The 27,982-nt window shown below is 40.5% G+C and overlaps 3 protein-coding genes and 1 long non-coding RNA gene across 4 annotated transcripts in view; 3 read left to right on the plus strand and 1 right to left on the minus strand.

Moving 5' to 3' along the window:
• KLHL9 (kelch like family member 9) overlaps positions 1-18,550 on the plus strand; it is a 153,676-nt gene extending 135,126 nt beyond the window's left edge. The window contains exon 10 of the transcript XR_007477942.1: positions 18,200-18,550. The gene's annotated coding sequence lies outside the window, so the exon portion shown is untranslated. The remainder of the gene's footprint in view (positions 1-18,199) is intronic.
• On the minus strand, positions 84-27,982 carry LOC125964721 (uncharacterized). The gene is made up of 2 exons (XR_007477957.1): positions 27,398-27,982; positions 84-636 (listed from the first exon to the last, which is right to left on the minus strand). It is a non-coding gene; the product is annotated as an uncharacterized LOC125964721 (long non-coding RNA).
• Positions 4,213-4,803, plus strand: LOC125964710 (interferon omega-1-like). Its single transcript, XM_049711093.1, has one exon. The coding sequence runs from the start codon at positions 4,216-4,218 to the stop codon at positions 4,801-4,803; it is 588 nt and encodes a 195-aa protein (XP_049567050.1). The 5' UTR covers positions 4,213-4,215.
• Positions 20,424-21,086, plus strand: LOC125964698 (interferon alpha-1-like). The gene has a single exon (XM_049711082.1). The coding sequence runs from the start codon at positions 20,488-20,490 to the stop codon at positions 21,055-21,057; it is 570 nt and encodes a 189-aa protein (XP_049567039.1). The 5' UTR covers positions 20,424-20,487; the 3' UTR covers positions 21,058-21,086.

Genomic DNA, 27,982 nt, shown 5'->3' on the forward strand with positions numbered 1-27,982 from the left:
AACTGGGGTAGAGCCTTTCCAGCAGGGAAGGTATCAGTAACATGCACACTGGAAGGTCACAATTTCTAAAAGCAACAAAGAGCTAAGTGGAAATTCATTTATTTAATTTAGGCACTTTGGAAAGAGGACACTGATGGATCATCTTTCTGTTCTTTCCAGTTGGTGCATACAGCACTGAGTAGGTACTTCTAAAGTCAGAAGGACATTTAGAGGTTTGGGAAACTTTCTAAGGATTAGGGTCCTAAAACAAGCAGAAACCATTCCTATATTACTGCTAAAAATATCATTTTATTAACAAATGATTTTTAAAATATTTTTATTTCAATTCTTCAGTATTATGATGTTTTAATGGGCTGAGGCTAGAAATTTAAATAAAGACAACTATACAAGGCCATGAGGGTGACTCTGGAGTTCAAGCCAGACTCTCCCTGCTAAGGAGCCCATTAAAAACCTTCACTGCTTCTGTCTAAGAAGCGCATATGCGCTTCTGTCTTGGTCATACCCATATCTTAACCAATAGTTGGAACAATAGAGTAGAGATCCTTCCCTGGACTCTATCAGTAGACAAACGGATGTCCAGCCTGGACTGTAGGTGAGAAATGGAGGTGTCTTCATTGAGAATGAGAACAGGCTGACCTGAGGAGGTCTCCTGGGAAATCAGTGAGGTCCTTGTCGACTGAAAACAAACCACAACATGAGAGCTGAGAGTTCATTTTTTTGGGAGGACTTACTGAGGACTATAGCCTGGAGGACAGCCTTTCAGCTCTGACGAACTGCCCCAAGGACGTAAGGGGGACGTCAGTATATACTGGTGATTTTGGTGAGGGAGGTACATGCAATCAAGGACACAACTTGGTAGAAGTTTGCTGCTAGTTATGAGGAACAGATGTCTCTGTTAATGATTTTAGGGCTTTTTACATACGGAGAACATGCAAGAAATTGCGTTTATTAAATTTTCTTGGGAAATTATTTAACGACCTACTGGCCTGTTCTGTCAGTTTTCCCAGAGCACAGTGTGCCTCGTTCTTCATCTCCACCCTGAACTCCTAACAGGGCACGCTGGGGTCAGGGACTACAGTGACTAGTGACTTCATTCTTGTAGAGCCGGATGGCGAGTGACTTTTTAGTTGTTATCCTGAAGAAGAAATGTCAGAGCTCATATGGATAGAAATCGTTAGATGCTTTTACTTTGTTCTTAAACTCACAAGAAAACTCAAGAGTTAAAAATACATAGATTCCAGAAGTCTGCTGTTCTTGGATTAATAAAGCTATTTACTGTATTTCGTTGAAGAAATCACTCATAAAATCTTAGACTTGTTCCTTCAATTGGCAGAAAAATCCACTCCTTTCTAACTGTTTAATAAGGATTTTGCCTATTTTTGCTTAGAACTTACAGTCAGCTCGGTTGACAGACCACACCCTGTGTAGCCCTCCAAAACAAGCGACAGCAATCCTTTGGCATCTGAAGTGGAATTAAGGGTCCTTTGTCATCTCGCTATCTTCCCTCTGATGATTTAGTTGGTTCTTAAATATCATGTTCTTTTCCACCTTCACTTTCTTTACTGGGCTCTTTCAGACAAATCACAGAAAAGCCCCTCACTAAGGTTTGCCCTTGTATCTATGGTACGTTTGGAATAGTTCATCTGTCCAGATTGATATTTGTCTCCAGCTGTATAAGTGAGTGTGATTGAAATAGGGTTACTGAGAGGACCAAGTTAACAGAACTTAGAAAGTGGCTAGTTCCTTATAAGCAAGCAATAAAATTCGGTTGTTACTTTTTTTTTTTTCAACATATTCCCTACATCTCTCAGCAAAGACTCTGTTTCTCCCTTTTTTTTTCTTAATATTTTTTTTCTTAATATTTATTTATTTTGGCTGCACCAGGTCTTAGTTGCAACATGCGGGATCTTTTTTGAGGCATGCAGGATCTTTAGTTGTGGCATGCATGTGGGATCTACTTCCCCAATCAGGGATTGAACCCGGGCCCCCTGCATTGGAAGCTCGGAGTCTTACCCACTGGACCATCAGGGAAGTCCCCAGTTGCTACTTTTATATGACGATTACTATCCAGATTAAGATCAGTATCATTTGGCATCATCTAATTCCCTTCCTTTTAATTCTAGTGTTCTCAAAGCACTCTTCGTATTACCTGAATGGATTCATCAACTAGACAGATGCTCAGCAAGGCTGATCTCCACGATCCTGCCACAGAGGGTTAGTGTTCTAGCCATTGGGTTCTGGTTGCCAGTTGCTTGTGAGCTGATCGGTGTGACTTCTTCCCTCTTTCTTCAAAAATAATCACATATCGATTAAATGAAAGAAAAATCAGGTGCCTGGTCTTGCAAAGCTGAAGGCAGTCCGTTAACCCAGGACTCGGTCTTCTTTGAGTTTCTGGCAGAAGCAGCCATTTTCCAGACTTTCTGTTATTCATATTGGCTTTTATCCTGCCCCAACAATGCTGTATTAAATTTTGCTAACTTAGAATATGTCATTGTGTCTGTGGAAAATCACTGCCCTTCTTTCACATTCGTGAATTTCACCTTACATTAGTTTCCTTTTCACCCACAAAATAATTGTGGAATTTTACTTTCTAAGAAAGTAGCAATGAGAAACAAAAAATTTAAAGCATTGAAAATGATAGAGACCGCAGCCCCTCTGCCTTTTTTACTTCCCTGTATTGCTCTTACCTCACCATGAATTAGAACTAACAAGGAGCAGCAAGACAAATTTTGCCCAATAAGTCACTAAGTGAATATAATTTATAAAAAACTTTAAAACTTTAAATGTAGAATCGCACACAAGTAGAGGAAAGAAGGCGATTTCTCTCTGACCTAATCCTGGGCCTCGCTGCCCTGCATTCTCAGAGGGAGACAGAGACAGAGGAAGGGAGAAGCCCACTGGCATCAACTGACTGAATGAACAACTGAACCTCACTGGTTTCTGTGACATAAGCTTTAATGAGAGACAACACCATCGTTGAATTCTCTGCCCCCAGCTCAGAAATTCTGAATGTAACAAGTGTTCACTAGTTTTAGTAAAAGAGTTGAATAATAAAATTTGTATTTGGTAAAATAAAAATTATTTGTTTACTCAGGGTGAAATGATTAGAATTGGATAATTCCTCCACCTCCTTAGAGAAAACACACTTTTGCTCTTAGCATCTGAGGGCTGCTGACACTTCTGATACGGGTCAGGAGAAGAGGAGGTCACCACTGAGGACTAAGGTCCTTCACAAAAACACTCCAGGGGCAAGGGTGAGGGTCCTGGAAGATGAATTATTTTCCCAACAATAAACAAATCCCTCCACAGAAAGGAGATTTTAAAGTCCTCGGGATGTGGTGAGCCTGCCCTCAGGCAGGGAGTCCAGGTTAGGAAGGGGACTCTGTCACTCTAGAGGAGAGGGTGTGACTAGATGTGATCTCTCCCTTGTGACTGAGGTGCTGCTGGGGAAATACAATTTTCTTGGAATTAGGACCTCAACACCCATATTCTCTGAAAAGAACCAGTATTCCCGGTGGGAGTATTGGCCCAGCCTGTGGAGGACTAGGTCTCCAGTAAGAAAATGGTGGAAAGAAAGGGTACTAGTACTAACCTTGTGGTCCCCTGAAGCATAACTACATGGACATGTATGAATGTGAAGGAAGAGAAACATTAAAAAGCTCATTCACTTATAATCATCAGCCTCTGCTATGAAACCCCTCTTTGGCTTCAAAGAGCTTAAATGCCAGAGGTGGTCTAGTAAATCCCTAAAAAAGTACAGAAACCATAGGGCTGAGGAAGCCTGCCTTTCTATATAAAGTAAGGCAGTAAAAATGGAGACTAAGGTCATGGCTAAAAATTTGTTCCTGGAACAGAGAAAAGCAATATTTATGCATGAGAAGGAGAGAGAGAATGTACTTACATACCTGTAGCATTTCTGACTTTAACACAAAGACATTTCTCATTTGATTAATAAATATCCATTTGGATGGGCACATCAGAAGTTATTGGGAAAAGTGCAAAATTAATACTTTAGATTGATAACATCTTAGACACTGAGAATACATAAATGAAACCCAAAAAAGGAAGTAAAAGTGACAGATATGTTTAGAAAATGAAAATTACTGTGTTCCCTATTTAATGGCCTTGCTTAGAAAGAATGTCACCAGAGAACCTACCCCCAAGGCTCCCCCAGACGCCCGTCTCAGCCAGGCCAGCAGCAGCCTCATTTGCCCCATGGCCTTCGTGCTCTCTCTACTGACCGCCCTGGTGATGTTCAGCTACGGCCCTGGTGGATCTCTGGGCTGCGACCTGTCTCAGAACCACGTGCGGATTAGCAGGAAGAACTTCATGCTTCTGGGCCAGATGCGGAGAATCTCCCCTCGCTTCTGTCTGAAGGACAGAAAAGACTTCGGTTTCCCCCAGGACATGGTGGATGGCAGCCAGCTCCCGAAGGCCCAGGCCACCTCTGTCCTCCACGAGATGCTCCAGCAGGTCTTCCGCCTCTTCCACACAGAGCGCTCCTCTGCTGCCTGGGACACCTCCCTCCTGGACAAACTCTGCACTGGACTCCATCAGCAGCTGGAGGACCTGGACGCCTGCTTGGTGCAGGCGATGGAAGATGAAGAAACTGCCCTGGGAGTGATGGGCCCTACACTGGCCGTGAAGAGGTACTTCCAGGGAATCCATCTCTACCTGAAAGAGAAGAAATACAGTGACTGTGCCTGGGAAATTGTCAGAGTGGAAATCATGAGATCCTTGTATTCATCAACCAACTTGCAAGAAAGGATAAGAATTATGCATGGAGACCTGGGGTCACCTTGAAATGATTCTCATTGACTAAGATGCCCTATCACCCTTGCACATACGTGTTTGGTCATTTCAGAAGGCTCTTATTTCAACTTTAATCACAGAATTTATTGTATTAATTCAGCTGATACTTTGTCAGCAATAATACACAAGTATATGTTAAAATTATTAAGCCCTAAGGGCATCAGTCCTTAAGAGATGACTGCCCTGATGTTATTTATTGTTTACTTACTTATATTTATATATTTATTCTTGTATCTTATTTATATTTTAATGTAAAAGATATTTTTGTGTACACTGTATTAAAATTTAGAAAATATATTCACCTATTTTACTAAATTTGCATTTTGTTTTATTTTTTTCAATTCTTATGAAAGAAAACATGAGTTTTTTTTTTTATTCTGAAAACCTAAATCCTTATTTTTTCTATATGAATCGATCTCCAAATAGTATTTGTCCATTTTGTCCTTTGAAACAGTCCTACCACTATCAGGAAATGCTTGTCAAAAGGTGGCATTCCATGGAATTGAGGGAAGTCCTGGAAATTATGGAGAATGGTTAGTCCTGATGTCATAGGTGTAACTGATTTATACCACCAGGAAAGAGTGGTCGGTGCAAATACCTGTGGGAAGGAGTCATCTCCTCGAGGGAAGTTGGTGACATATGGTGTTGACTGGCCAATCCTGGCACCTTCCTCCCACCTTCTCCTCGGTCCTGCTTTACTGAACCATTCATCCCTTATACATAACTTCAGTCCCTCCAACTCACTGACCAGCTACACAGCTGCTCTGGTTCTGTGCAGGTTTCCAGCTTCAAGGTTTCTGTTAGAGTGAAAGCCACAGGAAGAGAGCACAGTTAAAGGAGAGTTCTAGGATTTTCAAAACGTCTGTGAGAAGGAGCCAGGGTTCATGGCACTGGATCCCAGCTCTTCTATTAATAGAAGTGTGACCTTGACAAATAACACAAACACTAAGCTCCCTAGTTTTCTCATCTTTAATATGGGGACAATAGTAATATTTTTTCATAGGATTATTCTCAGGATTCAATGAGTAAATATACACAAGAGGCATAAAAGTGTGTCTGTCAGAAATAATCAGGACTGTTAGAGTCACAGAGTGGCTACCATCAGGGAGGAGAAGGAGAGCTGCTCTGAGGTAGCAACTGGAAGGCAACATAAGAAACATGCTAGGTCCTGGGCAAAATCTATTACTTTTAACTTGGGTGCTAGTTTCACAGTGTATTCAGTGTGTGAAATTTCCTTGTGCTGTATGCTGAAGATACTTGCATTTTCTGTGTATTATACTTCTAAAAGATTTCCTGGGAATTAGTAAACCTTTTTTGAGAAAGAACGATCAGTAGAAGATACTTTGATTTACCTTAAAAGTGAGTAAAATGGAAACAATAGAGATCTCATATCAATGCAGATAGTCACATGCATTTTTCATTAATACTGTTTGTTGCTTTTTTAGTATGAGAAAGATAAAAAATAGCTTCTGAACTGGTTTTGGTTTTTGGTCTTTCAGCAGCAATGCAGAGGCAGGAAGAAAAAAGCAGGAGTTATGAAATGTAATGTTTTGCTCTCCAATCCTGGGCTCTCCCAGGTTTAATCTTAGTCTCTTTTCCATAAAGTCCCAGGTCCATAATTGCTGGCAATGTCACATCCTAGAGCCGGTCCTTCCCAGGATTTAGTGCTTTCAGAGGAGAGACTTCTACAAGTGTCATGCAGGTGTCTTATACCCAAGTAAGAGTCTTTCTCTGAAGAAGGTGCCATCAGTCAACTATATTGGTCAAAATACATACACATTGCAAATACATACCGCCAATTCTCCACGATAAAATGGCTATGTTGATCCATATTCAAGAGCATATAAGTTTATATGTGCTCCCACACATTATCCAAAACACAATCTTATCATTCTTTTTAGTTTTTGCCAACCTGATAGGTGACAGATAGCATCTAGTAGCAACCATTAGTTGTCGTTTTCCTAATTGATGGTCGCTGTTATCAGTCACAGTCTAGTCAGAAAAACAGAAAAATTTCCTCCAGCCTTCTAGTCCATCTCTTGCAACTTGTATGGAAGAACTTTAGAAGAAAAAAATCTGCTGGCAAAGGAGAAATGTAGTCAAAAGAACTGGAGCCCCAGCATCACAGAGCAGAGTTGAGAAGGATAGCTGTGGAGCTGAGGCTTTAGCTTCAAGACCAGCACACTAAGATAGGTGACAGTGTCCACTGGAAATTCAAGTTTCCTCCGTGAATTTCCTTTTTTTTAAAAAAAAATTTTATTCATTTATTTATTTATTTTTGGCTGCGTTGGGTCTCCGTTGCTGCACGTGGGCCTTCTCTAGTTGTGGCGAGTGGGGGCTATTCTTCGTTGCGGTGCGCGGGCTTCTCCTTGCAGTGGCTTCTCTTGTTGCAGAGCACGGGCTCTGGTGTGCGGGCTTCAGTAGTTGTGGCACATGGGCTCGGTAGCGTGGCTCGTGGGCTCTAGAGCGCAGGCTCAGTAGTTGTGGTGCACGGGCTTAGTTGCTCCGTGGCGTGTGGGATCTTCCCGGACCAGGGCTTGAACCCGTGTCCCCTGCACTGGCAGGCGGATTCTTAACCACTGCACCACCAGGGAAGTCCCCATGAGTTTCCTATCCATACACAATGCACCTACTGCTCTTGCACTGACACTTTTTCACCTCTTTAAAGAAATTCATTATTCATTTTTTATACAAACTTTGTGTTATAAAAGTAGAAGACACATAGTCTGTCATGCCCTAAACTGGATCCCAGAAGCCACACTCACATTGTGCTCCTCCCATCTCACTGGCTGCCCATTCTGAGTTTCATTCGTGACACAAACATTGGTGCCTTTCCTGTGTTCTGTGCCCAGAATTCTTTCCAGTTTAAACTCATGAAATAAGTCCTGATCTAATCTAGTTTCAGGGATTGAAAAACAATCGTGATACTCACGTCTTCCAAAGCTAAGTTCTGGAATGACATACCCAACTGCCTATTTGACAGCTGGTATCTAGTAATCATCTCACATTTATGTTATTCAAAATTAACTCTCCTTAAAAAATAAATAAATAAAATAATAACAAGAACCCGTCCTTTCTCATTGTTCTCTAATCAGTTAATGGCAACTCTGTATTTCCAGGTTCTCAGGTTAAAGTACATGACATCATTCTCTGCTCCTCTCTCACAACCAGTCTGAGTGCAATCAAAGTTTTACACCACTGAGGTTTTTCATCCAAGAACTTGGTAAAGCTCTGCATTCTGAACACAAGACTTCTTCAATCTACTGAATTATATTAATAGCTATGCTGTAATCATCCTTGAATTATTAAATTCTACTTATATGATTTATTAATCATTAACATGCCTATTTATTTTACTGATATTTTATTTGTTATGCATCCATAGTTGTTTTTTTAATCTGAATTTCTTTTCTTATTGAACCCATTTAAAATCCTTGAACCAGGAGTTTATTTCTCTTGAAAAAGAAGGTGGATGACTTTTCACTTTATCCCATGATGTGTTAAAAATATTCTCACATATTTATAGGTGTTTTCTGACAAAAATATTTTAACACATTTATTGGTGTTTTCTGACATGCTTGCTATTCTACCAGTTCTTTAAGATACTTCCCTGAAGAATTTGCCTGCTAATTCTAAAAGCTAAAGGCTGAAAGTGACCCTAAGAAAGAGTGGGAAGGCCTTTAATTATTGTGAAAACTCCTCCCTGCACCTTTTCAGGTTATTTATCTCTGTAAATATTACCTTTAAATCCAGCCTACATTCCTCTGTCTCCCTTGCCTATTAAGACACTTACATGCACGTCACTCACATTTTATAAATCAAACATAATAAATCAAATGTCAATATGCAGATATAAGCTAGAAGCTTGATATTTGACTATTTGCAACGTGTCAAAGCATCTCATCTAATCCCAGCACATCATTTATTTACCACCATAGACTGAGGTTTGGCTGAGATTTGAACATGGGGTTACAAACCCTACTGTAATGAGCCAGAGTTAATTAATTAAAATTGACTCCCCAAAATCCTACCATGGTTTCTACATTTCATATAAGACATTTAAGCTTTTATTACTCTAATAATTTCCTATGCTCCTGTACTTTTCAGGATCAAGGTCTTGCCCTTTACTTTCAACCCCTCTCCCCACCCTTCCCTGTGCACATACTCACCCAAGGCCTTGTAACTGAGAGTCACTTAAATGCTTGTGATTTACTCCCCAGAGTAGAAGCACTTCTACACTTCTTATTCCCACCCAGTATCCTGCACAATGTTAGGGATATTACTGGTCCTCAGGGTTGTTAATAAAAGTGATAAATGTAATAAGCTTAACATAGTTGTGCCAGTAAATCTGTTTGAAAACTATAGTTTTCCTCCATTTTCTCTTGTGGGTTACTCTTGTCTTCTCAGGTGACCAGTAAATTTGTTAGCCAGGCATCTCCTTAGTCTTCCTTCAACCTCCTGCATGATTTAGATCAACTGTTTCCTTTTTCCTATTGTACAGTTTTTCTCAGCTTTAAAATAGGGATAATGAGAATACCATACTCCATTGAACGTACCATCTTATGTTATATGCTCTATTTAATGAGAATACAACTCATAACTGTTATCATAACTGAGTACATTTTATAATCAGAGACATAGAAGACACTTGCTTAAAACAAATGAGAGGGGACTTCCCTGGTGGTGCAGTGGTTAAGAATCCGCCTGCCAATGCAGGAGACGTGGGTTTGATCTCTGGTCCGGGAAGATCCCACATGCCACGGAACAACTAAGTCCGTGCATGCACCACAACTACTGAAGCCTGTGAGCCCTAGAGCCTGTGTGCCGCAATACTGAGCCCACGCACCACAACTACTGAAGCCTGCTAGATTTAGGGCCCGTGTGTGGCAACTACTGAGCCCGCATGCTGCAATTACTGAAGCCTATGCACCTAGCCGTGCTCTGCCAACAAAAGAAGCCACCACAATGAGAAGCCCGTTCGATGCAACTACAGAAAGCCTGTGCACAGCAAGAAGACCCAATGCAGCCAAAAAACAAAAAAGAAACAAACAAAAAAACCCCAAGTAAAACAAATGAGAGGACCAAAAGATTCTGTAACTTTAGATTAATTATTAAAGACAGTTACTGGGTCATAAGAGATTGCCAAATACGGCCTTCTCTCAATTGAAATGAGATAAGCAAAGAAGTAATTCTGAAAATATTACTGATGATTTTGCTTCCATTGAAGCCAGGAACTTATAATAAAGTCTTCTTTTGGCATAAATAAAATATTTAGACAGTGTGAGTTTAATACTTTTAAATTTAAAAATATTTTTTCAACAACATAAACATTGGACGAGAAATTAACCATTTACATTAAAGGTTAATTAATTTCACATTTTCCCTTTCCCACGAGGCTTCTTTAAGTCTCAGCCTTGTCCCCAAGTCTTCCCACTGGAGGGTCCCAATATCTAGTAGCTTCCCTTCCAGAATGTAGATGCGTTTACCCTTTCCCCGATTTCCTTTCTCCCTAGAAAAGTGTGTTAATCTGAACACATACCACGACATGCTCTGATTTCGAGCCGTCAATCCCTGCATAAATGGGCACCGGCGTCAACCGGTCTGGCTAAAAGCTCCTACCAGGAAGGGAAGGATGGACGCAGAGGCAGGTGCAGAAAATGAAGACTACGAAGCCGCGGCAAAGCTCCCCTCCGCAGTCAGGCCCGAAAAGGAAGTTTCCTCTCTGCTCTCGCGGCCCCACGCGCTCCCTGGGCCCCGGCGGCGCCTTTCCTGGGCCGGGGCTCCTGCAGACGGCGACTCGCCGGTTCTTCCCGCGGGCGCTGCGCCGGAGTTCGCGGAGCTGGATCCGGAAGCGGGTCCCGCTGGGTGGGCGGTGCCCGTCGGTCCTTTGGGGCGAGTTCGGGCGCCCCCTCCCGGCCGCTGCGGCGCAGCGAAGGCAGCTTTGAGGGCTTTGCCTTGCAGAGGACCTGAGCTCCCTTTCACGGTGGTCCAGGTGAAGCGCTGAATTTCTGGACTCCTGATCTCGCTGCTGATGGCCGTGGGGATGCTCTGCTCCATCCCTCACATTTTACCCGTTAGTATACATCGTCTTATATTCTTCCAATCATTTCCCATATTCATGTAAGTTGGTAGCGTTAAGTATTTGTTGCCTGAATCCACTAGAGCTTTGGTGTTGTCTACAGAGGACTCGTTGAAATGTTTGTAATCCAATCTGGTGCAGGGGTCAAAACTCTCAAGGGTCTTGTCTAGCACGCAGCTCATAAATTTATGGTGAGAATTAACTGAACAATCTATATGAATCATCCTTGGATAATTAAATATGATTTTTAAAAAAATTTTTATTATAGTTGATTTACAATATAGTGTTAGTTTCAGGTATAGAGCAAAGTGATTCAGTTATACACGTACATATATTCATTCTTTTTCAGATTCTTATACAGGTTATTACAGAATATTGAGTAGAGTTCCCTGTGCTAAATATGATTATTTTAAAATAATTAGAATTATTAATTTTGTTGATCACATTTAAGGCTATCAGAAATAATTACCAGTTGATAATTTCATTTTGTTTATTATGTAAAATAATCAGGACACTTTGTAATTTGGTCAACACATCTACAAATTTGTAGGTGGACGATAAACTTATGAAAATATAGAGAATTTGTAACAGCGAAGTATGAGACGACAAAGGAATATCAATGTTATGAGAAAAGTATAGGGCTTTCCCGAAAATAAGTTATGGTTCAATACATGCCGTTTGCACAGATGTCTAAGGTGTGGATAGGGAGGTGGAATTTGGAATATGACCTACTAGGTTGTGAAACCTGGACTTACCATTTACTTATTAGATTGTTTTATACACATAAACTCTTAGCAGGTGACTCTTGGAAACGAGAATATTAGAATATTAACAACTCAGTTTCAACTATGTTGGAAAGATTAAGTGAGTCCTCTATAAGGGCTAAGGAATTTGTAGTTGCTGTCATCATCATTTTTGATAAAGACTGAAAGTCTGTAGAATTTGTCTGGCAGGTCCTTGGTAATCATGTTCACAGTAGCATTGTAACATTTAATTAATAATCAGTACAGGTTTTAATGTGCCATTAAAAGTAAGGGCAGCATCAAGGAAGGTGTTCTTTATCCTCAAATAAATGTCAAGATGAAATACATTCTAATGAATCCTTGCCATAAACACAATACCTTCAGATCTTCTTATCACCGCTTTACAGACTGAATGTGTGTGTGTATCCAAAATTCATATACGGAAACCCTACCCCTCAATGTGATGGTATTACGAGGTGGGATATTTAGGAGGTTATTAGGAGTAGATGAGGTTATGAGGGTGAACCCTCATGAATGGGATTAATGCCTTCATGAGACTCACAAGACAGTTTGCTTCCTCTCTTTGCTCTCCACCATGTGAGGATACAAAGAGAAGCTGGCAGTATGCAACCTAGAAGAGGGCTCTCACCAGAACTCAACAGTGCTGGCATGCTGATCTCAGACTTCCAGGCGACAGACTTTGACAAATAAAACTCTGCCATTTATAAGCCACCCAGTCTCTGGTACCTTTTTAGAGCAGCCTGAACTAAGATGCACGACATCAGTCATTTAGCTCATATAATACACTAGTTAGATTGTGTCTAAATAGTTCAAGTTCAAATCATACCTGACAGGGAGTATTGATGAGAGAAAGGAAACAGCAAGAAGTAAAATGAGGCTACAAGAAAGAATACGCTTTGTCTGGTTCCTCCCAAGGGATAATCCCAAATAAATATCTAAAATAATTTTTACTGTAATTTATTATTTGAAAAAAGTTTGGATTTTTTTAAAACCATTTAACCAATTGTTCCCTAACCATGGCTTGGTCTAAATATTTGCATCAACCATTCCTTTAATTAGTAACCAGTCAGAAAGGGGGCAGTGAAATTAGCCAATTTGCTTAACTTCAAGTACCAGTGAAAGTCAGTGAACTTCAGTATCTTGAGAATCAAAATATTTTTTCTTTAATTCCTGAGTTTTCCTGTCAACTTGTTAATGAAGAAGAGAACCTACTTGTTTCCAGGTTCTGAATTGTTTTTCTTTTATTTTCTTATTATCTTTGAATATGCCAGGAAAAAGATATTTTTAAAATTTAATCTGTTCAGGGACAAATATTAAGGCAGGAAGTCATTTTGCCTGGTTTCTTAGTAAACCGATATATAATTGAATCCAAAAGTGGATGTGTAATATCTATCAGACAGGGGCTAATAAGGAAAGACAGGATTTACTGGTGAATCCAAATTCATTAAATGTTTAAACATTTTTTGATTTTATACTTTGTAATATACTGGTTTGAAGATCTGTAGTACAATATATTTCTATACAAGTTTAAAATTATTATAAATGTTTAGACATATATAATATTTAATCAATATATGATTGTCATAAGTATCAAACAAAATGTTTCTCTGAGTTTATTAATTCATGGTGTTAATAATAAATCCTAGCTACTAATTATCCAAATGCTCTTATTGACATGACAAGGAAAATTTTGTTTTTCCTGTATCAAACAGCTGTATTTTAAAAAATTATTCAGAAGATAATATTTTTTTAAAAGTGTTCAAATTTATTTAAATATTTCATTAAGCAGATTTTTAACACCATCATGCTTGGCATAGAACTGATTGGCCTGAGAAGAGAGATGGACATTTAGCCTATCTCCATTCCCACTTCCATTCTCACATTTAGACCACATATCACTTCATAAAAGAAAAAAGAAAGTACCTCTTACTCATCCCAAGCCTCACCACGGTTCACTGAACCAGGGTGAAAAACCTCTGTGAGAGCAAACAGAGGGAGAATTCCAAAAGGTTTAGCTTTTGGGAGAGATTCCCTTGATGCAAAGTAGAGAAGGCCTTAGTACAATAAGATGCTTATGCTTTATCAGTTACCTCCTCTCTCTGCTGTATCAACATTTTCCTTTTTACTGTCTAGTTTTGATCAATATTAATATGCTTAATTTTCATCTTCTTCATCCTAAATATGCCCATTTCTTAATAACCACCTGTAGGTTATTATCTTGCTTCTGTCATTCTGTTCACATCCAAACATCTTGAGCATTCTCTGCAATATCCGTCCCTAACTTCACATGCACCTCATTTTTCCAGTTGTTATAATTTGGCTTCAGCCTCCCTGTTCTCCCTGTTCTCCTGCTCAGCCAAGATTTATAATAAGCTACATGTTACTGAGATCAGAGATCGCTGTCAGGCAGCCTCAGCTGACATCTCAGAAGCATTGGACACTTGTTACCACACCCTCCATCTTAAGGTCTGATGCTCATCTGGTCTCCGTGTCACCACCATCCTCTGCTTTTCTGCCCCTCCTCCTCCCCTTCCTTTGTTGACTGCTCCCTCTCATCTTAGGGAATTGGTGTTCCTCAAAATTCCGTGCTAGTCCCACACTTCATCCTCTCTGCACATACACTCTCAACCTCCCAAATAGTTCCAAATGTCCTCTCTATGATTGTGACCTCCATATGCATGTCTTTCCCCAGGGTCACATCTCCAAACACTTGTTCCTCTCCAAGCACTTATATGTACCTGCTACCCTAGAATATTTCCACATAATATGTCCAAAATTGACCATTAGTTAATTACCTGGCTAACTCCTACAGACCCTTGAGATGCCAGATCACCAACTGCTTCCTCTGGAAGCTTTCCTTGACCCATGCAATCCCACATGCTCCCAGTATTCTATTTTCTCCCTGTCACCGTATTAGCATTCCTTTAATTGAATCTCCACTGCTATAACCTGTCATAGTGCCTTATGCGTCTCCTTCACAGCCCTGAAAAGGGTTCCTACCTAATTTCTTACTGTTTAATGCCTGTCTTCTCTGACAGAATGCTCCACTAGGAAAGTAATATCTTTCTTTTATTGGCCAATATATTCACAAACACAAGAAAATTACTGGGAGCAGAGATACTTCAAAATATTTTCAAAATCAATGAAACGAACAAAACTATTTACATTCCTTTTGGATTTTAAGGCAGATTAAAGGTTTAAGGACACTTCCTATCTCTTTAAGAGTATGAGAAGACCTAACATTTAAAACACACCATTTGTGGTAAAGATGATCTTATTTGCAAAGCAGAAGTAGAGACACAGATGCAGAGAAAATGTATGGATACCAAGGGGGGAGGGGAAGTAGGAGGAATTGGGAGTTGGGATTGACATATATACACTATTGATACTATGTATAAAATAGATTACTAATGAGAACCTACTGTATAGCACAGGGAACTCTACTGGATGCTCTGTGGTAACCTAAAATGGGAAGGAAATCCAAAAAAGAGGGGCTATAAGTATATGTATAGCTGATTCACTTTGCTGTACAGTAGAAACTAACACAACATTGTAAAGCAACCATACTCCAATAAAAATTAATTTTAAAAAATTGAAAAATAAAACACACCATTTAAATACTACTCAGCCACAAAAAACTATGAAATAATGCCATTTGCAGCAACATGGATGGAAGTAGAGATTATCACACTCAGTCAAGTAAGTCAGAAAGAGAAAGACAAACACCATAATGGTATCACTTATATGTAGAATCTAAAATATGACACAAATGAACTTATTTACAAAACAGAAACAGACTCAAAGACATAGAGACAGACTTGTGGTTGCCGAGGGGGAGGGTTGGATTGGCAGTTTGGGATTAGTGGATGCAAACTATTATATAGAGAATGGATAAACAACAGGTCCTACTGTGTAGCACAGGGAACTACATTCCATATCCTGTGATAAACCATAATGGAAAAGAATAAGAAAAAGTATGTATATATATTTATAACAGAATCAGGTTGCTGTTCAGTAGAAATTAACACAACACTGTAAATCAACTATACTTCAATAAAATAAATTTAAAAGTAAAATAAAATACACCATTTGCACCCAGAAGCAAAGCAGAACAAGACACAAAGGACCACATAATAATATGAAGAATAAATTTTGTAAGTAAAAAAATACCATAGAGAAATAAATTCTAATTATTACAAATAAAAACTCAAAACTATACTTTCCTCTTACTATTGTAAAACAATCTGCTGAGATGACTCAATGCAGTTAACAACTGAAGCAAAGAAAAAGTTCTGAACTCAGTGAATATTGACATGCTTGAGGCTACCTATAAGTAGATAAGATCCCATTGTGGAAGACTGGGTCCAAATCTCCTTTCCCACTCCTGGGTTCTCTCTGAGGTTGAACATACGAGGAAAGCACCCACTGACTTTCACAGCTTCCAGTCTGATAGTGTCCCGGTCACAGCAGCTGTGGACTTTCTTTTCAGATCAAGCCTGGTCCTTTGGAAGGAGTACTTCAAAATCTGGCTGGAGTCCTCATTGCCCAACAGAGTCTTTTCCTCTCCATCTCCTGCACCAAACTGGTCTCTAGATCTTCCCAGTGGCGATCAAGCCTAATAGGAATTTCAGCTCTTTGGGCTGAAGAGACTGAAGATCTGCTGGATCATTTCATAAAGAATGAGGCAGCCTGAGCATTTTGGAACCAACTGTCATCCAGCTTGTCCTAAGGGAACCTGAAAACATTCTTGTCCTTCAGGCAGGAAAACAAGGAAGATTCTCCCCCTTAGGTGTAGAACTGTGAAGGTCTCCTGCTTTGGCCGGCCATGGTTTGGGGCTGGTCACAGCTAAGGGTGCAGACAGGGCTGGAGAACATCATCCTGGGTGTCCTCAGTGAGGAGGGTGGCAGGCCCCGGTGAGCCTGGTGATGCAGGTGTCTGGCTGTGGGAGCCTGTATCCAGCTGCTCTGACTACCTGCCTGCAAATGAGATTCTTAAATAGGCCAGGAATGTCATTTCTCTACTTATCCCACTGTTGTTTCCACGTTTTTGCAATTTGTCTTCCATTTATGGGCAACATAAAATGTCGCAACTTCAATTCATTACACTGGAAATTACACTCCTGGAACATGAAAGAGTATCAATCCAATGGATGTATTCATCTAAATGAGACCCAAGGTTGTAATAAAAACCTGAGTCTCAATCTATCTCTTTTTGAATTCTAATAAGAGTACTTAGAGATTTGATATTTTACTCTATTTTCACGCTTTGTAATGCACCAAAATACAACTAGCCTCACCTCTCTCCATTTCTCCTTTAAGGGGTTAAGACATTAGATTTGAATTCCTCTACATGACTTTACAGGAGTCATAGCTCATGTTTTCAGACATAGTCTACGGATAAGAGTGGCATAAATGTTAACACCAAGGGCTAATTCATACCATTCTCTTCCTTCTGTCACCAAAAGTGTACTCACTGCATATATGTGTAACAATGTGCTTGGCAATGTGGATTGTTAGGAAAGTAAGGCAGGGATGGTGACTGCCCTCCAGGGAGCAGGGAGGACAGACACTAGAAGCAGGATTAGAATGAGGGAAGCACCACGTGCTCAGTGCAGCTGAGGGCCAGTGCTCAGAGCTGATGAAGAGGAGGGCCTGGGAGCAGCAGAAGGCTCCACTCTGACAAAAATCTGGGGCTCCTGAATTTAAATGACATCAGATTTTGATTTCCTCTTCTAAAAAACTGAGACAACTCAAGTAGTTGTCACACAGGCAAATGTAAAGATTAAATGAAGTTTGCAGATTATAGTCTGAGAATCTGAATTTAGTGAACATAGCTGCCTTTAGCATTAATGTGACATATAGTAACTTGTAGAGTCCATGATCAGCCCCACCAAGAGAGGCTTTGACTGCCGCTCCCTTAACAGTGTCAGGGGTGTGCGTGTTGAGGCCCCAAATGCAAACTCTAGGAGAGGGGTTGCCTTCTGGACTGCGAAGGAGCAAAGCCCAAGTTTCCAGGCCTAGTGCAGTGTCTGGTACATTAAGGAGAGAAATCCTACAGCACTTGAAACATTTGCAGAGAACCAGCATCGAGGAAAAATGGCTGCTCTGTATAAATGTATAGTATAAATGAGATAAACGGTCCCTTCCCTCATCCTCAGTTAGTCTCAGACCACCTCTGGTGATATTATTTTAAGACAAAGATGTTTTTAAAAGCTATAGAGGGACTTCCCGGGTGGCGCAGTGGTTAAGAAACCGCCTGCCGACTCAGGGGACACGGGTTCAATCCCTGTCCGGAAAGATCCCATATGCTGTGGAGCAACTAAGCCCACGTGCCACAACTACTGAGCCCGCGCCTGGAGCCCGTGCTCCGCAACAAGAGAGGCCACCGCAATGAGAAGCCTGTGCACCGCAAGGAAGAGTAACCCCTGCTCGCCGCAACTAGAGAAAGCCCGCACACAGCAGTGAAGACCCAACGCAGCCAAAAATAAATAAATAAATAAATAAACGAAATAAAAAAATAAAAGTTATAGAGACCAGGATATAGGTTATAAAATGTAGATGGGGCAGAGGGTGATGAAAAATGGGACATTCCTATATTTTTAGCTATGGAAGGTCACAACGTTACTTCGAAAGCTATTTCCTGGCTATTTGGGTAAAGAAAGGGAGGGCTTCCCTCAAGCATGGAATGTAAGAAGGCACCAAATCTAAGTGATCAAGATAAATCATATTTTAAGGCAATATATAAAAATGGAAATGCCACAACATACATGCTGAAGAAAATAGCAAAATTTTAAATAAAGACAGAAATGACCCTGCATTTGGATGACGCTGACAGTCTTACAGAGGAAGGCTTCACGTTGCCAATGAAATTTGGGCAATTTCTGTTCAGTCTCTAAAATTCTTACCACAGAAAATGAGAGGCTCAGACCTGGTCAATGTCCTCAACTGCTTGAACAGGACACTAACTCTTCTTTCTACACTACAGTCGAGCTGGGGTCCTGAGAAAGGTGTTTCAGAAACTCGAGTTAAATAAAAATTATTTAAGACTGTCACAGAGTCACAAGAAATTGTCAAACACTGCAGTTCTCTCAAACAGGTAAAGAAGTAGTCTTGAAAATATTAATGAGTTTGCTTCCATTAAAGCTAGGAAAGTAAAATTATATTAAATTCTTGTTTTAGTATGAAGAAACTATAGTTTAAACAGTTTAATAAAATGCTGTGTTTTAACAACCATATATTTTAATACCCTACCTTCAATATTTAAAATATTTTCAGAAAATATATTAAAATGTAAAAAATTCTAAAATATTTAAATAAAACAATATAAATTTAATTTAAAAATATTAAAAAATACTGTGAGTTTTAAAATATTCCCACTTTTCAGTTATTCAGTACTTCCTCCCCCACTTTAACGCTGTATCCTTGAAAGACACCATGAAGTCCCAGAGCATCTACAGGCGCGCTCAGCTCCCGCGTCCTCAGCCCCGGTGGTGGCCGCGCTCCGACTCACCCCCAAGGCGTCCCCGACACTGTCCTGTCGTCCCATCGCCGCCGCGTTCCCCTCTCTCTGAGCCGTCGCAGCACAGCGCCAGAAACGAGCCCGAATCTGTAAAATCGGCCCCAACTCGCTTCCCAGCTTCAAACCCCTCAGAAAACGGCTTCTTTCCCAAAAATGGCCTCGCTCAAGTTTCTGTGCGAAAATAAAGCACAAAACTCAGGGGAAGCCCAGAAAATGCAAGGTTCCGGGCTTGCTACCAGACAAAAATATCGCTGGAGAGGCCGCATTAAGGTTCCCTCTGCAGCACTCAGCACCGTGAAAATGAAGGGGGTTTTTCGCACTACTATATCAGTATAAAATTGCTCCGTGAGAACCCGACCCACTCCCTCTCGTGCTGCCCAAACCGCGGAACCTCCAACTCTCCGATGTGGGCGTTTCCCTAACACATCCGATCAAAAGACATCCTGTGCCCTCTTGCGACCGCGTAGAGAAGCGTGCTGTTCCCGGTTCCAGGGAAGGTTCTATGATATTTTATTGTTTAATTCTACTAAAGTTGTTCAACACATCCATAATTATGGCAAGTGATAAAAAAAAATGTTGATAATATTTGATGAATATCTAGCAGCCAGTGAAATTAAAAATTATTTTCTGATATGAAGCAAAATTTAAATTACCGAAAAATAAATGTTAAGAAAATAATTTAAGATTTTCAATGATTTTGAGCAATTTTACATTATTTTTAAGTATATCTATACTTTGGTATTATTATAAAGTATTTATATAAAACTTATATGGATATGTAATTTGATATATTACTATTTATATAAGTAAATATCCTACCTCAAAAATCATTCTGCAAACTTAGTCATAAGTTATAACAAAATTCAATAGCTTTTCCACTTAATTTATAGCTTTCAATTTTATGTCATTCTTAACCCTGCATAGAATACAAACAGTAAGCTTTGCACTTTCTCTGTCTACATATAAAGTAAATATACCCATGAAGTACAAAACTAGACACACAGTATATCTGTGTTATCAAAATTTCATGCTGGGGGCAATTAGGAAAAAACCTATCTGAAAAGGATCTGTGGGCAGGAGAAGAGGCAATAATGGGGAAAAAAAAGGTTGAGAAATGTTGTCCTAACCCATCTGGAGAGTGCAAAATGAAAAGCAAAAACAGAAGTAGAAAGTTAGAGGGAACATTCAGAAAATGGAAACCAATTCGCTCCCATTTAAGACCCAGGCCTGAAGGAAGGTCTTCAGAGAACCTAGAGAGCAGGGTTCACAGAGTCCCCACCTCAGCCAGGCCAGCAGCATCTGCAGGGTCCCCGATGGCCCCAACCTTGTCCTTACTCCTGGCCCTGGTGCTGCTCAGCTGCAACTCCAACTGCTCTCTGGGCTGCGACCTGCCTCAGACCCACAGCCTGGCTAACACGAGGGCCCTGATGCTCCTGCAACAGATGAGGAGAATCTCCCCCTTCTCCTGCCTGAAGGACAGAAATGACTTTGGATTCCCCCAGGAGGTGTTTGGAGGCAACCAGTTCCAGAAGGCTCAAGCCATCGCTGTCGTCCATGAGATGATCCAGCAGACCTTCCAGCTCTTCAGCACAGAGGGCTCGGCTGCCGCTTGGGATGAGACCCTCCTGGACAAGTTCTGCACTGCACTTTATCAGCAGCTCACTGACCTGCAAGCCTGTCTGATGCAGGAGGCGGGGCTGGAAGGGACTCCCCTGCTGAAGGAGGACTCCATCCTGGCTGTGAGGAAATACTTCCACAGAATCACTGTCTATCTGCAAGAGAAGAAGTACAGCCCTTGTGCCTGGGAGATTGTCAGAGCAGAAGTCATGAGATCCTTCTCTTCATCAACAAACTTGCAAGAAAGACTCAGGAGGAAGGAATGACACACACCTGGTTCAACCTGAGAAATGATTCTCACTGCCTAACAACACCACACTTCCACCTGTGCTGCCATGTCAAAGACTCTCATTTCTGCTCTCATCATGCCCTGAATTGAATGAATTTGTCCAGTGTTTTCAGGAATAGTAAGCAACATGATGTTCTACTCTACAGGCACTCGTCCCTCATAGATGCCCATGCTGATCTATCTACTTACTTATCTACTTAAACATTTATTTATCTATTTTAATATTTATTTCACTATTTATAAAGATTTAAATTATTTTTATTTACATAATATTATGTGCATGTATACAATGTGGTTAAGAGAATAAATATATACTTTGTATTAACTCAGTTTATGAGTTTTCTTTGTGCATTAAATTCTTACTAGAGAAAACTTCCTGTTTTGTTTTTTTTCTTTAAAAAAGAAACACCAAGGGGCTTCCCTGGTGGCGCAGTGGTTGAGAGTCCGCCTGCAGATGCAGGGGACACAGGTTCGTGCCCCGGTCTGGGAAGATCCCACATGCTACGGAGCGGCTGGGCCCGTGAGCCATGGCCGCTGAGCCTGCGCGTCCGGAGCCTGTGCTCCGCAATGGGAGAGGCCAAAACAGTGAGAGGCGGGCGTACCACTAAAAAAAAAAAAAAAAGAAAGAAACACCAAGCCTGAATGTGCAACCTGATGAAAGAATGTATGTTACAATTCCTTGACCCATCATTACGATTTTCACGTTAGAAATAAAAATAGACTTCTTCTAGCCAGGTCGTGGGTTGCCCTCAGGACCTAGAGGTGAACATAACTAATCCAATTCTGCTTTGGGTAACTTTGATTTTTTTTTTTAAAGGAAAGTAACCTAAAAACAATAATCAGTTAATACAGGGACTTCCTTGGTGGTGCAGTGTTTAAGACTCTGCTCTCCCAATACAGGGGGCCCGGATTCCATCCCTGGTCAGGGAACTAGATCCTGCATGCCACAAGTAAGAGCCCACATGCCGCAAACAACTAAAAGATCCTGAATGCTGCAACCAAAGATCCCGAATGTCGCGATGAAGATCCTGCACGCAGCAATGAAGATCCCGTGTACCACAACTAACACCTGGCACAGCCAAATAAATAAATAAATAAATTTTAAAAATCAGTTAACTCACAATTAAATTTAATTATTTTTAAAATAGTACTAATTTGTAGTAGAAATTAATATCGGTTAAATTTAGTGCTACAGTGAGAAGGTGGGAAAATGGAATTTCCCCAGCAGAAGGTGGATCATGTCATGCGAGGATATAGAAATTAAAGCAGTAGATATTACCTATAGTTAACTAGTAGACATTTCAGTGCAAATGTCCATTGGATACTGGAGATGGCAATTTATAAGCAATTCCATGAAGTGTAAAGCATGGAACAGAAGAAGTGATCAAACAGGAGGAGAGTATCACATGAGAAAAGGACTGAAAATTGAATCCTATCACCTTAACGTTAAAAGTGAGGGAACGCTACAAAGGAAAGCAAGGGGAATGGCCATATGTTAACAGGACAAGAGAGAAAAGTGAGAAGACCATGTCTGAAAGACTGGAACTGCTTAGAAGATTCAATGCATTCGTGAAAACGTAGATGGAAAGTTCTCCTACATTGGGAAAAGAGATGGCATTGGCCACTTAGTGACAGCTTGTTTGGTAGAATTAATCAGCAGAAACCATAGTGGAGAAGGTGGAAGGATGAATAAGAGAAGGGAATGACAATATATACAGAAAATAGGTTTGAGATATTTGCCGTCTGTATTGGAGGAGAGACATAGGGTGGAACCTAGAATGGATGTGGATTATTTTTTTCTCTGCATTGTTTTCCTTTTTTGAACTATTTTTTGCTTCTGAAGAGATTTCATGGATTTGATGTACTGAAAACTCATATCAATGTTCAAGATTTGATTTACTTTAAATCCTGACATTTAATCACTTACAGTGATAATGTATCATTATTTTGATGAATATGATGTTGAATGTCAGTAAGCTGCTCTGCGCTTGAAACCATCCACTACAAGGGAAACAGATAGAACTGACCTTAGTGAGAGCTGATTTGCTGAAATTAATCAGCAGAACCCATTCTGGAGCAAGTGGAAGGGTAACAAGAGTAGAACTCCCATTGTCATTATTTCACCTGGGGAGTCACTTTACTTCTTTCACTCTCATCATAGTCAGATTTGCATTTGTTTTCCTTTTACCTCAGTACATCAAATGCAAGGACAGCTTTCCAAGAAAGTTGAATGGAGAAGCAAATCAATGATGTATTGCACATTATGGAAAATCATGGTATGGGCCCTTTATGTTTCCATTTTTGCTTCCCTCTTAAGATACTCAACTCAAGATGATAAAGGAAGTAATTCAGTAGTAGCAAGACAACCCCTGCCCAGAAAAATACTAAATGAAAAAGAACGTATAACATTACAAAGACTCTGACACCAGGAAAGCAGAGAAGGCTAATTTTATCTAGCATCCTATGCCCTACATTTTTACCACCCTACGTCTTCACTGTGAGATGGAGAATGATGAACCAAGAGGCTCAGTAGAAATGTACTGAATCATCTAATGATGCTTAATAATTACTTCAATATAAGGTTCTGACGCGAGGTCACTAGAAGCTTCTGATGGGAGGTCTAATGGAAAATCTAAGAATACTCTTTGTTAATAATTATTTGGAATAATTATTATGAACTCTGTACTAATGATAAAATGGTGAACAAGATATAGACCTGTCACCTATGGTGGTTACTTGTCAAACAGGTCTAATAAATCTATTTTCAAGAAGACCAATCCCAAAGGATAAGCCAGCTTCGCTGATATGGAAAATAAAGAGGGCAGAAACACAGCCCAGGACTAGAAGTAAACACAGCCAACCTCGTAGGAAGATAACTGTAACTCCTCACCCTAAAGGCCAATTTACCTCAGTTCCTTTTACCCCATACATCATGTTCAACTTTCAACAGAAACTTACCATACTGAAAGGTGAAAAACACAGTTTGAAGAGACAGAGCAAGTATCAGAACTAGACTCATATACAGTAGAGATTTAGAAATGATCAGACCAGGAGTCAAAATGATAGTGATTAAAGTGCAAAGGGCTCTAATGTAGTCATCTATTTATTCTTCTACTTTATCTCAGTCATACTATGTATGGTATTTAAAATAGTTTTGTTCATATAATATCATGTTCACCTTTATAGTGTTTTCAATATAATAAAATATGCTTACCTGTATATTGTTTCAAATTATTTTCTTGTTTAATTTATGAAACTCTCCCCCAGATGACATTTGGATTTTTTTATTCTTACAAAAAGAAGTAGCTTTAATTCGCAAGGCATACTGAAACATGGATGATAAATTCTACTCATAATTCTCATCATTCATTTATTTCAGTGGTTTATATTTTATTTCATTTTTTTAAATTTTATTTATTGTTCACAGTGCTGGGTCTTTGTTGCTGTGCGCAGGCTTTCTCTAGTTTTGGCGAGCAGGGGCTACTCTTCGTTGTGATGCGCGGGCTTCTCATTGCGATGGCTTCTCTTGTGGAGCACGGGCTCTACGCGTGCGGGTTTCAGTAGTTGCTGCACGTGGGCTCAGTAGTTGTGGCTCACGGGCTGTACAGCACAGGCTCAGTAGTTGTGGCCCACAAGCTTAGTGGCTCCGCGGCATGTGGGATCTTCCCGGACCAGGGATCGAACCCGTTTCCCCTGCAATGGCAGGCGGATTCTTAACCACTGCACCAGCAGGGAAGTTCCAGGTTATATTTTAAAACTTCATATTTCTATATCGGATATTTGATAGTTCTGAGAATACAGAGGTGAAAAGAGAGAATGCCAAACCTATTCTTCTGGAGAGTTCAGTTTGGAAGAGATAAAAGATATAAACACAGTAATCATGCTAAATTATTTCAATTAAGTTTCCTATTACAATGAGAGATAGGGAAAAGGGGATTCTCTCACCAGAATCTGGAATGAGGCATCTCAAGAAGGGGAGAAAGCACATGGACTCCATAAAGTGGCCAAGAAACATCTAAAGACAGACTTCCCATTGGAAGCAGCATATGTGGATGTCGTTCCTTAGGAGTAGAGTGTAGAACGAGATGACGACCGAAAGCTCATGAGGACCTTCAACTTTTAGGAGTGAGAAAGAGAAGGAGAGTCTGAAGAGGGCACAAAGCTGGAGTAGCCAGTGCACTTAGGAGTCAAGCAGGGAAAAATGATCTTCAGAAAGCACCAAAGAAGAAAACAAAGAGCTTGAGAATTACAGAGGATGGAAGTTAAATAATTATTTATATGTGATATGGGTTTCTGCATTGAGTCTAGATTCTGCCAGGACACACGTGTGATGCTGGGGAATCACTTAACTTCCCTGAGCCTCAGTTTCCTCAAATATAAAGTCGGGAAAATATTCCTAGAGTTGTATTGAATATTAGACCAACCAGAACATTTAAGAGCACTTAGCAGAGTATCATCCACAGAGTGAGGGCTAAACAGGTAGTGTGTTGTTTCCTATATTTTTCATATAGGTCTAAATGGGAATAATGAATTCTCCTCCCCCTCTCTCTGTCACTGACTGCAGAACAATGACAGCCTAAAAAACAGAACTGGGAGAAAGTGTGTCATCAATTGTATGTAATTTTACATACAATAATATACATATATGGTACATATATATGAATACATAGTATAAAATATACCATATATCTATCTGCTGATTCTGATACATGGCACAATTCCCCTTCCCCTCTGTTTTCCTGGATTCCATTCTTTCACTAAAAATATCACAATCATTCAGTTCCACCCAGTGTAGAAATCCATAGTGTACTTTCCCCATTCACTCTGCATTAAGCTGTACTGCCCATTCATACCGCTGTTTCCTTCTCCATTAGGGTTTCTGGCTGTCAATTTCCCCTTAAGACTACAAAGCCACCAATGGAAAGCAGAAGCTGAGTGAAAGTTCTAGGTTTGTCAGAAACTCTCATATGACTCCACGCTCTCCGCCTGCCAAGCACTGCAGGTCCAGACTGTCCAGACTCCCAGAGAAACACAGTAAATAGATGGCACCCTGCCCAACACTGAACAGTGGTGGAGAATCCAGGAGCTCACCTGTGCCTCTATTTGCACACTTCCACGTGCTGACTGCACTAGGAGGAACTCACCTGGTTCAGGACTCTTATTTGCTCAAAAAGCCCAAAGCGCAGGAAACATGGAGTTGAAAGGCAGCAGCAGCTTGAGAACTTGGAAGGAGAACAGAGATGTTTAAAGCGTTCACTGGAACAGCGGCAGGTCCTCAGGACATGGAAGAACTCAGATCAGCTGCACCGAGGCAAGTGTTTCTCCAGAACATTCCTTTTCAGAGAAGAAAAGAATGAGGTGCATGCGATAGCACAGAGTTCTCTCATGAGGATGTGGCCACTAGCAGTGTCCCCAGCACTGATACCACAGCAGCCTGCGGAGTCTTGGAAGGGACGAGGGTTACCTCAGTGCCAGCTGCAAACTTGTTTTGTCCTTAGGACCCAGCAAGTAATCACAGAGCAGGGAAGGATATTCCTGGGGACAATGCAATCCAAGGAATTTCTTACATTCCATCATGATGTCTTTGCCCCTTTGAAAGACAAACAAAATAAAACATGCTTGAATAGAAGGGACACAGGCAGGGATTTTAATATATTTAGCAACAACTGGGGTAGAGCCTTTCCAGCAGGGCAGGTATCAGTAACATGCACACTGGAAGGTCACAATTTCTAAAAGCAACAAAGAGCTAAGTGGAAATTCATTTATTTAATTTAGGCACTTTGGAAAGAGGACACTGATGGATCAATCATCTTTCTATCCTTTCCAGTTGGTGCATACAGCACTGAGTAGGTACTTTTAAAGTCAGAAGGACATTTAAAGTACATTTAGAGGTTTGGGAAACTTTCTAAGGATTAGGGTTCTAAAACAAGCAGAAACCATTCCTATATTACTGCTAAAAATATCATTTTATTAACAAATGAGTTTTTAAATAATATTTTTATTTCAATTCTTCAGTATTATGATGTTTTAATGGGCTGAGGCTAGAAATTTAAATAAAGACAACTATACAAGGCCATGAGGGTGACTCTGGAGTTCAAGCCAGACTCTCCCTGCTAAGGAGCCCATTAAAAACCTTCACTGCTTCTGTCTAAGAAGCGCGTATGCTCTTCCGTCTTGGTCATACCCATATCTTAACCAAGAGTTGGAACAATGGCGTAGAGATCCTTCCCTGGACTCTATAAGTAGACAAACGATGTCCAGCCTAGACTGTAGGTGAGAAATGGAAGTGTCTTCATTGAGAATGAGAACAGGCTCACCTGAGGAGGTCTCCTGGGAAATCAGTGAGGTCCTTGTTGACTGGAAACAAACGACAACATAAGAGCTGGGAGTTCAGTTTTTTGGGAGGACTCACTGGACTATAGCCTGGAGGACAGCCTCTCAGTCAGCTCTGACGAACTGCTCCAAGGACATAATGGGGACGTCAGTATATAGGTGATTGTGGTGAAGGGGATACGTGCAATCAAGGACACATCTTTGTAGAAGGTTGCTGCTAGTCATGAGGAGCATTTGTCACTATTAATGCTTTTAGTGCTTTTCTAAGTATGAGAAGTTGCAAAAAATTGAATTCATAGAATTTTCTCAGGAAATTATCTAACTACCTGCAGGCCTATTCTGTCAGTTTTCCCAGAGCAGAGAGTGCCCCATTCCTGATCTCCACCCTGAACTCCTGTCAGGGCGTGTTGGGGTAAGGGACTGCTGTGGCTAATGACTTTATTCTTGTAGAACCAGATGGTGAGTGACTTTTTAGCTGTCATCCTGAAGGAGAAACGTCAGAGTTCACATGGCTAGAAATTGTTAGGTGCTTTTTTTTTTTCTTAAACTCACAAGAAAACTCAAGCGTT

The sequence above is a fragment of the Orcinus orca genome, chromosome 6, assembly GCF_937001465.1.
Source record: "Orcinus orca chromosome 6, mOrcOrc1.1, whole genome shotgun sequence".
Classification (NCBI taxonomy): Eukaryota; Metazoa; Chordata; class Mammalia; order Artiodactyla; family Delphinidae; genus Orcinus; species Orcinus orca.